The 15,911-nt window shown below is 35.2% G+C and overlaps 1 protein-coding gene across 1 annotated transcript in view; it reads left to right on the top strand.

Moving 5' to 3' along the window:
- LOC134571436 (sodium channel protein type 2 subunit alpha-like) overlaps positions 1–15,911 on the top strand; it is a 162,744-nt gene that overhangs the window by 99,365 nt on the left and 47,468 nt on the right. Inside the window, exons 15-20 of the mRNA XM_063429686.1 lie at positions 2,327–2,500; positions 5,108–5,467; positions 7,402–7,887; positions 8,542–8,665; positions 11,423–11,577; positions 12,710–12,883. Of these exons, the coding sequence (XP_063285756.1) occupies positions 2,327–2,500; positions 5,108–5,467; positions 7,402–7,887; positions 8,542–8,665; positions 11,423–11,577; positions 12,710–12,883 (1,473 nt within the window). The remainder of the gene's footprint in view (positions 1–2,326; positions 2,501–5,107; positions 5,468–7,401; positions 7,888–8,541; positions 8,666–11,422; positions 11,578–12,709; positions 12,884–15,911) is intronic.

Genomic DNA, 15,911 nt, shown 5'->3' with positions numbered 1-15,911 from the left:
TACAATTTGCAGGACCTGCCTGCCAACCCAGGCCAAAAGTTCAGGGAATTACATTGTCTAGCACTATATTTAACTCTGTAACTTTCCAAGACACCATGAAACCTGTACATGGGGGGTACTGTTTTACTCGGAAGACTTCGCTGAACACAAATATTAGTGTTTCAAAACAGTAAAATATATTACAACGACGATATCGTCAGTGACAGTGACATTTTTTGCATTTTTCACACACAAATGGCACTTACACTGACGATATAATTGTTGTGATACGTTTTACTGTTTTGAAACACTAATATTTGTGTTCAGCGAAGTCTCCTGAGTATAACAGTACCCCTCATGTACAGGTTTTATGGTGTTTTCAAAAGTTACAGAGTCAAATATAAGGTTTGCGTTTCAGTTTTTTCACATTAAAATTCGCCAGGTTGCCTTTGAGACCGTATGGTAGCCCAGGAATGAAAATTATCCCCATGATGGCATACCATTTGCAATAGTAGACAACCCAGGGTATTGCAAATAGGGTATGTTCAGTTTTTTTAGTAGCCACTTAGTCACAAACACTGGCCAAAATTTGCGTTCAAATTAGTTTTTTGCATTTTCAAATATTAACACTAACTTTGGCCAGTGTTTGTGACCAAGTGGCTACTAAAAAAGACTGGAAATACTCAATTTGCAATACCTTAGGTTGTCTTCTTTTGCAAATGGTATGCCATCATGGGGGTAATTCTTATTTCTGGGCTACCATATGGTCTCAAAGGCAAGGTAACCAATCTGGCGAATTTCAATGTAAAAAAACTGAAATATGTAACACGCTATATTTGACCCTGCAACTTCCCAAAACACCATAAAACCTGTACATAGGGGGTACTGTTTTACACGCGAGACATCGCTGAATACAAATATGTGTATTGTATTGCAGTAAAAGCAAACAGTATTATGACATTCACAGTTAGAATGTCACGTAGAACTAAAAAAATTTAAAAAATTCTTATTTTCTCCCATTTTTTAAATATTTTTTTCATATTAAATTATGTTCCATACCTAAATATTTGATGTTAAACGAAAGCCCCGTTTCCCCTGAATAAAATGATATATAATAATGGGGGGTGCATTTAATATGAAAGAGGTGAATTATGGTTGGACAGACATATAGCGCAAATGCCAGGTTTTGTTTACGTTTTTTTGGATCACAACTTGTACATTTGGCTGCGGTCTTAAGGGGTTAAACATTGAAGTTTTGTGAGTCAAAAACATTTATATAAAGATAGTGTCAGGAACCCTCATAGAAATTGGTTCTTTATTATAAGAATAAGTGGCCAAAAGAGTAGATATCTGCTTTTGGGTAGATGACAAGACCTTACCCTGAGTAATAGTGGTGGTGGAGGATTTTGGTGCCAGAGACCCCAGTCCAACTATGACAATTGGGTCTGAAGAGCTCCAGAGTCTCTGAGGAGTATTGAATACAGGAGCGTTGTTAGATTATATATTTATTATATATATATTATATGCATAGTTTGTTTTGTTTTGTTTGTTGTTGTTTTTTACTGCTCTTCCTTTTTTTCCCTCTATTGCTCACTTTAAAACATTTAATGGCTGTCCCCTAACCATCAATCATATTTTCCCCAAATTAATCATCTCTTTTTTTGGTGACAGGGGTTAAATTATGAATCACAAATAAAAAAAAAAAAAAAAATGCTCATCCATTGTGCAAGTCATTTTTTTTGTGATTAGTCTAACTTATGGTACAGAAATCGGAAATTCATACGATCACCTGATCAGACCAAATTCGTAAAGAATCTCCAAGTATGCTGACATGTATGGTGTCTTTACCTATTGTACAATATTGTGAAATATTTGTTGCTTTGCAAGTAATAGCAGTCTCACATTTTTCCCTTTTACACAATAAAAAAAATTTGGATTAACTTTACTGTCTCAAATTGTACACTTACATTTCAAATTCACATATATTGCAAGTTAAAAAAATATTATTTGCATAGATATAATTTATGAAACATAAGGCAAGTGATAAATGGAAACACCAATTGTGAAACAGCCACAAATGATATATAACACATCAATGTTTCTTCCTAGGATTTTTATATTCTGTTTTATTTAACAAATATGTATTTGTAAAGTGTGAAAAATGAAATTAAATGCAGAAACACCTCTTTATCCCGCAACTGCTACCCATCTTAGCATCCTGTCTATTTTTTTATAAGCTATTTTCATTATCATTATATATATCATTAGAATGTTTATGTTGTTTTGGTTAATTCATCTTGTCTGGCAAAACTACAGTTTTTTAACAACATATATTGTTTCATTTTAGGTTTTCACTGGCATTTTTACAGCAGAGATGGTATTCAAGCTAATTGCCTTAGATCCATATTACTATTTTCAAGTTGGCTGGAACATATTTGATAGTATAATTGTCAGTCTAAGCTTGATGGAACTTGGTCTTTCTGATGTGGAAGGTTTATCAGTGCTTAGATCCTTCAGATTGGTAAGTATTGCGTCTGTGCTGGAGGGGTTTTTAAGAGAAGTATGGAAAGATAACTGATTTGCTTAACATGCCAACAGGTCTTCATTTCAGCATTGGTATGAACTCCAACATTCTTCTAATCTTTGAATAAGTCCACCCCACCAAGCCTTTTTTTCGTATCATATCAATGTGCGTGTGGGCAAATATAAAATGGATTACTTTGTTTTTTGACTCTTCTATACCATTTTATGGATTCTACATGTTTGTTTTATATAAAGCATATTGATGACTTGTTCATTGGTGTCTTACACACACATCTAACCCGCCCCCCCCCCCCCCCCCCCAACAAAAAAAAAAGAGTTCAGTTTGTAAGACAACATTACTTAAATAATGGTACAGTTTATTTACTTTTTCTGGCTATTCTCAGCCAACCTGCACCTCTCACTTTCAGGCACATCTTCTGCTATTTATGACAACCCACTCACCCCCCCCCCCTTCTCTAACATCAATTGTTTTAAGTGTTAGACTCTATCAGATTGATCAGTATTGCTTCTGACCTGAGGAAGAGAAGAAAACTCTCGAAAGCTCGTCTTTGACATATTGTGTTAGTCCAATAAAAAGGGTATCATTGTATATTGCAATATTCTGGTATTTTGGCATCTTGTGTATTATATATATATCTATATATAGATAAAATCTACTATATATATATATATATATATATACATATATATATATATATATATATATATATATATATATATATATATATATATATAAAGAGTCTAGAATGGATTAGCCGTATATTGCAATAAAAAGGGTGAAAAATGCAATGCAATAAAAATAATCCATGTTGGTGCATGGAGGGCTCCTCTTAGACTGAGATTGCATGGTGGGTAGAGCTGTTTTAACCCCTTAAGGACACATGACATGTGTGACATGTCATGATTCCCTTTTATTTCAGAAGTTTGGTCCCTTAAGGGGTTAAGTGCTTCCCCACCACACTGTGCAATCTCAGTTGTGGTGCTCTGATTGGTTTGCTTGTATGCCAATCAATCAAAGCACTCTGGCAGGCAGGTCTTATTCATCTCAAAACTTGTGTGGGAAGAGACAATATAAATTTGTAAATGAAGAGTCGCCATTTCCCCTGTTTCTGAGCCTGTTCCTTTCCACTCTTTATGAAAAGTATACTTTGCTTGTGACCTCCTGTAGATTTCAATGCTCTGCTAGGCACTTTAAATGGTATAAATATTCAGGACTTAAAAATAATTGACTGCAGTACCACTGTAATTCTACATCTAAAAACTGGGCAAATGCAACACATTGGTCATACTTTTAATAAATAACATTTAACCATATTTAAGCCATATTATTGTTTGTTTTTTATGTTAAACAAGATATTATTGGCAATGGTACCACACAAATAAAATAGTGGTACACTCCTGACCAGCTTCTGTTATACTGTTACAGGAACATTTTAGTGTCAGGTATACAAATTAGTATTTTTGACACTATTGGTGGGAAAACACCATTAAGGTGTTCAGCCCCCTGTGAAAAATGTGAGAAAACTTTTTTCCAGAGCCGCGAGGGTCTCCTCACGGCTTGCTCCGCACACGCTCCAACTCCTTGTCTGAGATAATCAGTTTTGATAATGCATTGAATCAATACATCTCTATGAGGATCGTTCAGAGCCTCTATGCAGAGTGTGCAGCACTGACTCAGGAAGCACCTCTAGTGACCATCATGAGCTGTTACTAGGCAGCAGTTACTAGGCAGCACTGCAATTTCTTTGAAAAGGGAGTGTTTACATTAAAATGCACATCCACACGTACTAAACTTTAGACAAGAATTAGGCTATACTTACACTGGGAAGTTAGCTGCTAGTTAGTCGACTAATGGTTGCAGTAAATACATTTTTAACCAACTTAGTTTAACTAACAGGTTTATACACTAAAGTGTTAATTGTCAAGATTTCAAAAGTGAATTATAAATGAATGTCAAATGTTAAGCTACAATAACTATCTAATAAATTCTCCAAGTCACATTTTCAGTTGAGCTATTTTGGCCTAAAACCTAAAATCACTTTAAATTCCTAGCAATTTACACTACAGCAAATAACCCTGCATGAAATTCCTTGTTCTTACTTTGGTAGACATCCACGTGTTTGTGAAGTAGGTTACACTTTATCCTTCCACTGATGAATTTCATGTTTGTTTTTATAAGTCACTGAGCAAGAGGCGACTAACCTTAGAAGCTTTTCAATTTCAATTCCTTCCTAATCAGTCAGCCTTTTTTACATCTGTGATGCCAAGTTTACCCATTAATGCTCAAGAAGTCAGTGGTAGGCAACATTCGGCAGTCCAGATGTTATGGACTACATTTCCCATAATGCTCTTACAGCCACAATGCTGGCATCAAGGGAGATGTTATCCACAACATCTGGAATGCCGAAGGTCGTTTACTACTGCTCTAGATCTATGTGTCACCGGTTAGCACAGCCTTGCTGATATACCAACAACAAGCATTATTGCGCAAATGTTCTTGTGTAGTTTTTCTTTCGCACACTAAAATATGCCAAATAATTATTTTTCTAATTTTTTATTATTGTTTTTTTTTTCCACTCCCTAGCTTCGTGTTTTCAAGTTGGCAAAATCATGGCCTACCCTCAACATGTTGATTAAGATCATCGGCAACTCTGTGGGAGCCTTGGGAAACTTGACCTTGGTGTTGGCAATCATTGTTTTCATTTTTGCTGTGGTTGGAATGCAGCTATTTGGCAAAAGTTACAAGGAATGTGTTTGTAAAATTGCACCAGATGATTGTAAACTTCCGCGCTGGCATATGAATGATTTCTTTCATTCCTTCTTGATTGTGTTCCGAGTGCTCTGCGGAGAATGGATAGAGACCATGTGGGACTGTATGGAGGTTGCAGGACAATCTATGTGTCTGACTGTATTTATGATGGTAATGGTCATTGGAAATCTGGTGGTAAGTAAACTTGTATGCTTTAACAAGCAATAAAGCTTAGGTACCGTGGGAGTTAATACAAATGTTTTCCTAAATTAACTTTGATTTTCTTCTTTTTTGACATTTGTCCATCGTCGGGTTGAACCCTTTTGGTAGAAGTCTACCAACATTTATGGGTGGATTGTTCTGTCATTTTCACTTTACTTAGATGTACATTTGGTTCTACTCATTTTATTATTTAGAATTGTCTGTTACCGAGTCTAAAAATAACTGCACCTTACTTATGATGTCACTGCCTCAGTAGCATGCTATGCAGCTGACCCCGATAGCAGATTAAATAATTACTTCAAGCACCATGACCACTTCAGTAATTTTAAGTGAATTTTTTACCTCTGGCAGCATCAGTGGGATGCATCAGCCAGTTCCAAAATGGGTAATGCCAATTCTGTGCAGCTCCCGATGCACAGAATGTTAAATGGACACCCCACTGCCCAAATACAAACTACATAAAAATAACTGTTTAGTAGATATACCCCAAATTAAAACTTGCATGCATTAAATTCTGTCTTTTTTTCATTGGTGATGTATCTAAAACCAGCTTGTAAAACCAGGAGTTCTCTTGTCTGCTGCCTTTGCAAGCGCTCCCCTTCTAACCCCGCTCAGATTTTCTGCAGCTCAATGGAAAGTCTTTGTAAGTCAGGTGCTCTGAGCAATTGCTGCCTCTTGAAGTCAACTGCATTGAGCTAACGGAACCAGGAAGTAACTTTACCGGTTGTCTGCTTGAAAGCCAAGGGGTGTAACCAGGTTGATTTATAAAAGGGTAAATTTCATTGGCAGATAACAGTCACCAACGCTCTCAGCCAATGAAGAGTGATGGCTATGCCTTCTGTGGCTTCAGAAGTCTGAAGCGTGTCACCAGACCACGAGGGAGAATCAGAATCCAGTAGGGACCTAGGTAGGGACACAAACCATTGCTATGCAGTTTGCGCCATTACTCGGGAACCAGGCCAGAGTACTGCTGGCATCATAACCATTACAGTGGTTTTAGGATACTTGGAGTAATCTTTTAAGCTGAGCTACAGTTTTTGACATATTGTCTAGTTGATGAATGATTGACGGGTGACCTGTCCATGCAAAAAGGAAAATATCAGCACGTATTGTGTTTAGCAGCATTATAATAGTTACTAAATATTTGGTGTGTTTTCTTTATTAACTCCATCAGAATATATTACACAATAGAGGTCAGGAGACCCACTGCAATATGTCATACAAGTCTGTTTTCAGTTGTTTTTGCACATATTGTTATGAAACAAATATACTAGAAAGTAATTAGCAATTACATAATTCACATTTGCTACAATAATATAAAAGTTTGTTTTAGGTCAATAAATTGTGATATGGTGTAGTACAAAGAATGCTGTATTATAATAGCAATAGAAACTGGGAGCCATTATAAAGTTGAATGAGCCCATGGTAATTGAGAAAATTATAATGTTATTTTTTTTCCTGATCCTACTGCCTAGAAACTGGTATAACATAAGTAATATGTGGTCCTATAGTGGAAAGATAGTGTCTGTTTTGAGCACCAAGCCATTTTTATATCCCTGTTTACCCCTACTCAGCAAAGATACACTCAGTAGTTGTGTTAAAATTACAGCAAATTTTATAATAATGAGAATGTATAAATATGATAATTTAGACTTGCTCTAAATTATATTAACATAAATGGATATCAGTTGGTCACAGAGTAACTTTAAATACCCAGAAATAGCACTTATTTCTTCATACTGCTAAATTGCTTATGTTCCCACTTTGACCCTTTGAAATATTGGGAGATATGCACATTGGTGGTTGGTTAAAAAACAAAAAAAAAAGAAATCCCCTTTAGGCTGATGTAAACACAGATAATACAATACAATTTATTAAGATCTATTTGTTTTTCCCCGTTGATTTAGGTGTTAAATCTGTTCCTGGCTTTACTACTCAGCTCATTTAGTTCTGACAATCTTACTGCTACGGACGATGATAATGAAATGAACAATCTACAGATCGCAGTGGCTAGAATGCACATTGGAATAGCCTATGTGAAGAAAAGTGCAAGGGAGTTTTTTGCAAATGCCTTTGTCAAAAAGAAAAAAGCATTGGATGAAACCAAACCACTTGAAGACATGCAGAATCAAAAGGAGAGCTGCATTTCCAATCACACCACCGTTGAAATAAGCAAAGACTTTGACTATCTGAAAGATGGAAATGGAACAACAGCCACCAGTGGAATAGGCAGCAGTGTTGAGAAGTATATCATAGACGAGAGTGACTATATGTCTTTTATACATAACCCAAGCCTTACTGTAACTGTACCAATTGCTGTTGGGGAATCAGATTTTGAGAATCTTAACACAGAGGAATTTAGCAGTGAGTCTGATTTGGAAGAAAGCAAAGAGGTAAGATTTGCTCTTTCTTAACATGTACACCTACGGTGGGTTATTATCTGTCTAGATGGTCAACATGTATTGTTAACACAATTCCCAATGCAATACATGCTATCAAATGACCACAGAGGTTCTTGATCAATCACACTAATCTTGTAGGAGCCATGAGTACACAACCCCTCAAGCTGCATAATGAAAACAATGAATGCCTTAATCAGATAGTCATAGTCACTCTGTTGACAAATTCCCGTAGCTCTGAATGGTGCATGGATTTAAGGTTCAATCCAAAACAAATAACTAGTATATAGTTAACACCTTCTCCGGACCTTTAGGAGATCACTCATAAAACTATGGATGTTCCCAAGATAGCTCAAAATTCCATTAGAATGATGAGTAAACAGGTTTGCACAATAGCCAAAAGAAATGTATCTTTTTAAAATATAGCCTCAGCAAGAATAACTGGGTTCCAGTGCTGGATACAAATGTCTATGTCTCTAACAAAATACTTGACTTTATCCAGATTATGCCTTTGTGACAGATTCCAGAACATGGTCTTACATAATGGCTCTCTTTTCCCCATCACTCTTTAAGTAAACTAAATATTATTTTTATTCTATTTTTATGCAATATATTATTTCTCTAACGTCTTGCTTTTTGGATTTTTAGAAATTAAACTTATCCAGCTCATCGGAAGGCAGTACCGTTGATATCAGACCAGCAGAAGAAGGAGAGGCTCCAGCAGTAGTGGAACAAGAGGAAATTATGGAACCGGAGGCTTGTTTTACCGAAGGTACTTAAAATAAGCTCTGACATTCATGTTTATTCTAATGTTGAGTTTACTTTATTCATGAACAGTGAAGTCAGATAATAATAATAATGAAAAAATAACCTCTCAATTACCCGTAGAGAATTTGAATAGTGCTTATTAAATAATATAATTTGACTGCATAATTTCTTCAAATGGCTTTTGTGGCAGACCACAGTTACAACATAAAAACTCAAAACAAATTACGCAAGAATAGAATAAAAAGAAAAGGAACAAAGTAAATAATGCAATGTGTAATATCATGTATTAAAATTAATTACTGTAAACATGACCAATTTCGCAGCCTACCTGACAATTACCAGTCTGTAGTTCATGCAGGCAGTGAAACCATATAATGTAAGGCATTGTAAATCTGTAATAACATAGAGGTTGAAACATAGCATATTTTTTTTATCTCAAGCTCTACTGCTAGTAGCAGCTCAGTTTCATTGGGAGGGGGTCTTTCTTATGAAGCACACTTCACCCTGCACAAGGAACAGCAGACTGAGAAGACTGAAGTAGCCCTCACCTTCACAATCCAGATGAGAGAGTTATCTTTCATTCTGGTGACAAGAAGTGGTGGAGCTGTGTGATGAAATCAAGTGAATCAGCATCATCTGCTTCCTACCCCTCATGGAAATTTCCATGCCCAGTCATTAGAGCTTCCATCCTCATACCAGAGAGCCAAAGAAAAAGTATATTTTTAAATGTGAGGTGTGCGATTTTCAGGAACCTCGAAACAATTTTTATTTATTTGCTAAATTTAACTAATGGAGAAAAGTAAAACATTCAATATGGAATGTACAAATGCCTGGGCTCTCTCTTCAGAAAAACCAAGAAAAACTGTTTAATATTTAATAATTAATAAACATGAAAAATAATAGTCGTTATTAGTAATAACAAAATAAAAAGTGGTGTTTTATTTTTATTTTATATGTATACACTTCTGTAAAATAAAATACTAGTAACAAAAATTGTCAATTTTAACCACTCTCACGAACATCAACTGTGTACGATTCCATATTGTTTTTTTTTAAGATATAGTAAATGGTGTATGTGCAGAATGAGATTTTGTTTTTAATACAAAAAACATCACAACAAAAGAATTACGAAGCTGCAAACCCTCTAGAATATCACAGGATGTAGGTATTAGCTCATTGGGGCTTAAAGGACCACTCTAGGCACCCAGACCACTTCAGCTTAATAAAGTGGTCTGGGTGCCAGGTCCAGCTAGGGCTAACCCATTTTTTCATAAACATAGCAGTTTCAGAGAAACTGCTATGTTTGTGAATGGGTCAAGCCTTCCCCTATTTCCTCTAGTGGCTGTCTCACTGACAGCCGCTAGAGGCGCTTGCGTGATTCTCACTGTGAAAATCACAGTGAGAGCACGCAAGCGTCCATAGGAAAGCATTATGAATGCTTTCCTATGTGACCGGCTGAATGCGCGCGCAGCTCGTGCCGCGCGTGCGCATTCAGCCGACGGGGAGAAGAAGAGGAGGATCGGAGGAGGAGAGCTCTCCGCCCACCGCTGGAAAAAGGTAAGTTTTTATGTCTGGAACATGCAACACAACAAAGAGATAGGCCAAAGGCATTCTGGATGAAGTTTTGGGGTCTGATGAAAAAATTAGATTTGGTGAATAATATTAGAAGCATTTGAAGACAGCAATACCTTGCCAATTGTTAAAGATCACTCCAAGCACCATGACCGCTTTGGTGATTTGAAGTGGTCATGGTGCCTGTAGTCTTGAATGTGCAGTGTTTCAGTATGAAGTGCATATATGGAGTTCAATCCCTTTGTTGCCGGAGGTGTAACTCTGCATTTTTAGCCAGCTCGAAACAAGAGTGTTGATCTGAAACATATATTGCATAAAAAAACATTATTTCCAAACTGGTGGGGATAAATGTTCAAAGTAGCAATAGAAAGAGTGTTAGTTGGCCATACGTTCTGCCCAAACAAATTCTGTTCTAAGTACTGATGACAGCGTGCCCAAAATTTTGCACATCATATTTATTGTTTATTTTTAAATTTAGCAGATACATAGAAAGTATGAATTAAAACATGCAGAGATATGCAGAATTTAAGTCCTTCTCATTGAAGGGGGGTGAAACCTTCTTCGCAAATAGAAAATCAACAAAACATTTCAATTTGTCATTGATGGTATCTGTTATATATTGCTCTCACTGTGACAGTGTAGACACGAAAATAAAGATATATTAGCCTTTATAAAACGTGTGATGGATAAACAATTGTAAACCCTGGGATCTTAATGACTTAATACAAGTGTTCAACCTACTTTACCAGTAAAATTAGCCACATCAAGGTGCACACTATCGTACATAAAATAAGAGAAGAAAGAGACACATACATTATTTTATGTAATATCTAATAATAAAATGATATCAAACATTTAAGCAAATCAAAACTGTATAGTGCTTTTTCAATAATAATAATATATGTGAGTCTCCTGTTAGCATGGTAGATTGGGAAATCTTCCATTTTAAATCGACATTTGAGTGCTTCCTCTGAGTGAATTTATTTGTCAAGAAACCCGCTGCACTCAATAACCACATGAAGAAAAGTTTCAAGATAAAAATAAATAATTATCATATAATATCATTCTTACAGATATCATCCAATGATGCGTTAGATGTATAGATATATGTTCTTCTACAACAATAATATGTACTATTATGTAATAGTTAGTATATAATGATCGTATTCTCTTCTATCTTTCCTGAAAGGCTGTATAAGAAAGTTCCCCTGTTGTGACGTCAGTGTTCTAGAAGGAAAAGGAAAAGACTGGTGGAATTTGAGGAAAACATGTTTCAGGATAGTTGAACATAACTGGTTTGAGACATTTATTATCTTCATGATTCTTCTTAGTAGTGGTGCTCTGGTAAGTTCCCATTAAATGACAAATGCACTTGTACTTCATCCTATGCGTGATTGCTTATATCATAGGAAAAGTGGTGTTGTGCATTAAATCTTCTTGTAACGTACTAAATAAATAACTGAGGTTTAGTAAAATGCTCTTAGGCATTGGAGTGTATATTGCTTAGCGGCATAGAAAAATATCTTTTTTCTCATACAACATATTATTTTGCCAGTGGGCTTCCTGCAAATTCTATGAGTTTTCATTTTTCATCAGTGGAAATATTATGTAGATTTATCTGTTGCATGTAGCCCACAAAAATGAGAAAAAAGTTGTGAATGATGATGTTGATGTTATAGAGTTGACTTTGTAATGCCCAAAATATAATACATAGAGCCTTAAAAACTTGAATTAACTTTTAAATTGTTACCCAGCAAAACACTCTAAAATTCATACAGCTGGCATTATATCTAGAATTCTAGAAAATCAATTCTGAATTACGTCCGGTGTCTGGGATAGACACAATATCCAGAAACAGTCACATACTGATATATAGAACACATGATACAGATTGAGTATGTTTTTATTGAAGGGTTACTCCAATCATCATAACCACTATAGTGGTTATGATGCCAAGAGTACGGTAGCCAGGTTTCCGGTAATGGAGAAAACCTTTTAGCAAATGTTTTCCCCTTACTGGGTTCTCACCGGACTCCGAGGCTGCCTGGTGATTCAGTGATGCACTGTAGGCATCTGCAAAGCCACAGAATCCGGAGTCATTCATTGACTAAGAGTGTCATCTGACCGCTCTCAACCAATGACTGACATTCTGTGCAATGAAAGTTGCACAGATGTGACTTTAGCCAGTCCAGTCATCTAGTTCCAGGATGGCTGACGACACCCCAATGATGCTGTCAGAAGTATAACTCGACCTCCAACAGAGTCATTGGGGTGTCAGCAGCAGATGGATTAATCTCAAAGCGAACCCTGTACATACAGACGCTAGGCGCCACAACCACTTCAAATCTCTGAAGTGATCGCAGTACTTGGACTAACCCTTTAAAATTTGCAAAGTATTTTAAACTATTTAAGTATGTGCATAACCATTGATGATACAATAATTTTAGAATACTAATAAAATCTTTAATAATTACAGGCATTTGAAGACATTTATATCGAACAAAGGAAAACAATAAAGACAATGTTGGAATATGCTGATAAGGTCTTCACATATATTTTTATCCTGGAAATGCTGCTTAAGTGGGTTGCCTATGGATTTCAAAAATATTTTACCAACGCCTGGTGCTGGTTGGATTTCCTGATTGTTGATGTAGGTATTAAATACATATTTAGATAAGTAACATATACATGTTTACTAAGTGCCTTTATTTACCTGCATTACTAGAATAAATTATATTTGAATTATAGATAGAATACATTTTCTATAGCCTGAAGTTATACAGTGGAAATCGACACAACAACATGTGCATGTTAATAAAACTTTATATCTTTCTTATATGTAATATCTTGCAATATTAAGACTAAGTGTCATTCTCTTGCATATATATATATGTGTGATCTGAAGTTTGTTGAAAAACAGTTTCCAGGAAAATTAATTTTTTTATAAAAATGGTTTTTAATTTGGTATCTTGATTAGAAGAAAAGGTAATTGGGCAACGATATGTAATAAAAAAAAAAATTAAAAAAATGATATACACATTTTAAAATCACTTTAGCAACTGCAAAGAAACCAAATGGTGTGTGTCTGAATTGAAGCATAGCTGTTAAAAAAATGATGGTATATGCCACATCAGCAAATCGCAGTGGGAAAATAAACAGTAGTTGCAAGTGAATGCTCACTGACTAGGGTACACACTTCACAAGGTGGTTGCTAACTCTCAAAGACATGAGCCTCAAAAATGAGCACACAATTTAATCAGCCACGTTTTGACCCAGTCTCAGCAAAATTATATATTTTTTTTAATTTGATAGTTCTCTCCAGTTTATTGTTTAATATTATGTTTACTTATCCCTATATTTATTAAATAAGCATTTGTAAGGTGTGCAAAATAAAATTAAATGTCAAAATCCAGACCTCTCTATCATGCAGCTGGGCACCTCCATCTTAGCACCCTGTCAATCATTGTGATAAGCATGGTTCTTTGCACATGACAGTCAGCATAGCAAATGCATACAGAGAAGAGCAAAGCTTAAAAAATGTTTCTATTTTGTATTTTAATTTGCAATGTTTGTCCTTGCCTTTCCTTGTCTGAACTGGATTATGATGCAATTTGCTAAATCTGTAAAATAAATTACAAAGATGATGGAGCATTTCACGAATGAATTTATTAATAAAAATACATAGGTGATTTAAATGTATTATTCAATGGCGTAAATTCTAGAGATGTGACTGTTCCACCTTAGAAGTGTCCACTTAAACCCGTTGGAGAAATTTGACTTGCAACCACTGTGCCTCTTTGTTGATGTAATTTGACCATGTGTAGCATATGCTATCATTAATATTATAACTGCTCTGCCAACACAGTTTTGCAGTGTTTGTGACATATGCACCTATAATTTGGGCACCAACCATCTGACACCTTTGGAACTATTTTACTTGTGTCATGTTGTTTGTAAATCTCATATATCCAAGTACGTACTTAGCTGACACATATCTTTCTCATTATCTAACGTTATATGAAACAGCTTGCAGATGCATATAGTATGTATTGCCGATATAATTAATGTCAGACTTAGATTTTATTTTTATGTTTCATGTATCTGCTATATTGACAGCTAAGGAATGTGAAATGCAGGGTGATTAAAGAAACCACAAAGATTTAATTTCTAAAAATATTCCAAAAATGTTCTTAACATTTTAAATGTCTTCAAATTTAGTAGAAACAAGTTTTAAACATTGTTGTTGTTGTTGTTGTTGTTGTTTTATTTTATATAATTTTCTTTTAATTTAAGGTATCTTTCCTTACTCACTATTGTTGAGTATGAGTAAATAAAATTAATAGCTAAAGTAGACATGAAAAAAAGTTAATATAGCTGTTTTGAACCATACCAGAAAGCTCTTTTGACACTAGCAGAGTTTTTCACTTAAGATAACAGTTCTGGGAATTCTTTGGAAGCATAACTGACTTGGAGAATTGTTTTCAGCTCAGCTATTTTGGTGTTAAGTTTACAATTGTCATTGAGTTTCCTTTAAATTCCCAAGAATTCTCACTTTAGTGAGTAACACTGCAAATGTCTATAAGTAATGGTTGTTGATAAAGGTCAACAGCGAATAGTCATTAACAAAATAATGTCACAAAAAGAAACGAAAATTGCCACTGGCAACTCTGAGCTGCCACTGTGCCAACAATAATTTTTTATTTTTTTTTTAGAATTTTACTAAACTGAGGGACATGCATTGACCTTCCTCCCCATCCCATACACAGTGCACAGGGGAGAAGCATGTTGGCAACAATTGGCAGAACTTGATCATACTAATCAAGGGAAACCATAAGTCTGGCCCCTGTACTTCGACACTCTGTCTGCAACAGCGCAGGGTTAATAATATTTTTTTGACAGTTCTTATATAGCGCCGCTATTAAAGTGCTTTACCATTATGCAAACACAAAAAACACACTGGTACACAAACTGGTATATAAACATCCACAACAAAAAAGAATTATAGGTGCTCATTATAGTATAAGAGAAACAGTGGGAATGCAGTGAATCACACAAGGATTCCCAAAACTATGATGTAGCAAAGAAATAGAAAAAAACAATGATGCACCACACCGAACCCTCAGATTGTGAATATGTACATGAGCCGCTGCAATATTCCAATTGAATTAACTTCAGATAAAAAAAAAATAACAGTATAAATAATAGTGCAATACAGTCTGATAATATAAATATGGTTCTTCACAATGCTATAGAGAGTTTACTTACATCTACCAGAACTAACTGAGAGCTCTGCGGTATAATGCCTGTCTTAGGATATATGTTGGCCCAAATGGAAGGAAATCTCTAAATAAGGTATTGATTGCAGAGTATATACAAGAAACAGAAACATACAAACTCCAATTGTGAAGTAAGTACTGATTTAATCAGATAGGAAAATAAAGTATTTTACTTACAATTCCTAATGCGGGACTTGCTCTAATATTATGAGCCTAGGTGGTTTAATCCTTACCTTGGGCTATTGCTGGTAGCAAGAAGCAGTATGGTAAATGGATGATTAAAGAGGTAAGTAATATATAGGAGTTAAAAAAGGATACGTTTTTTTTTTTTTCCTTAAATTGAATATTAAAACATACAATAAAAAGTATGTGGATAAAAACAATAAATAGTCCATTAAATAT

The sequence above is a fragment of the Pelobates fuscus genome, chromosome 8, assembly GCF_036172605.1.
Source record: "Pelobates fuscus isolate aPelFus1 chromosome 8, aPelFus1.pri, whole genome shotgun sequence".
NCBI lineage: Eukaryota > Metazoa > Chordata > Amphibia > Anura > Pelobatidae > Pelobates > Pelobates fuscus.
This window is presented reverse-complemented; position numbering and strand designations above follow the sequence as displayed.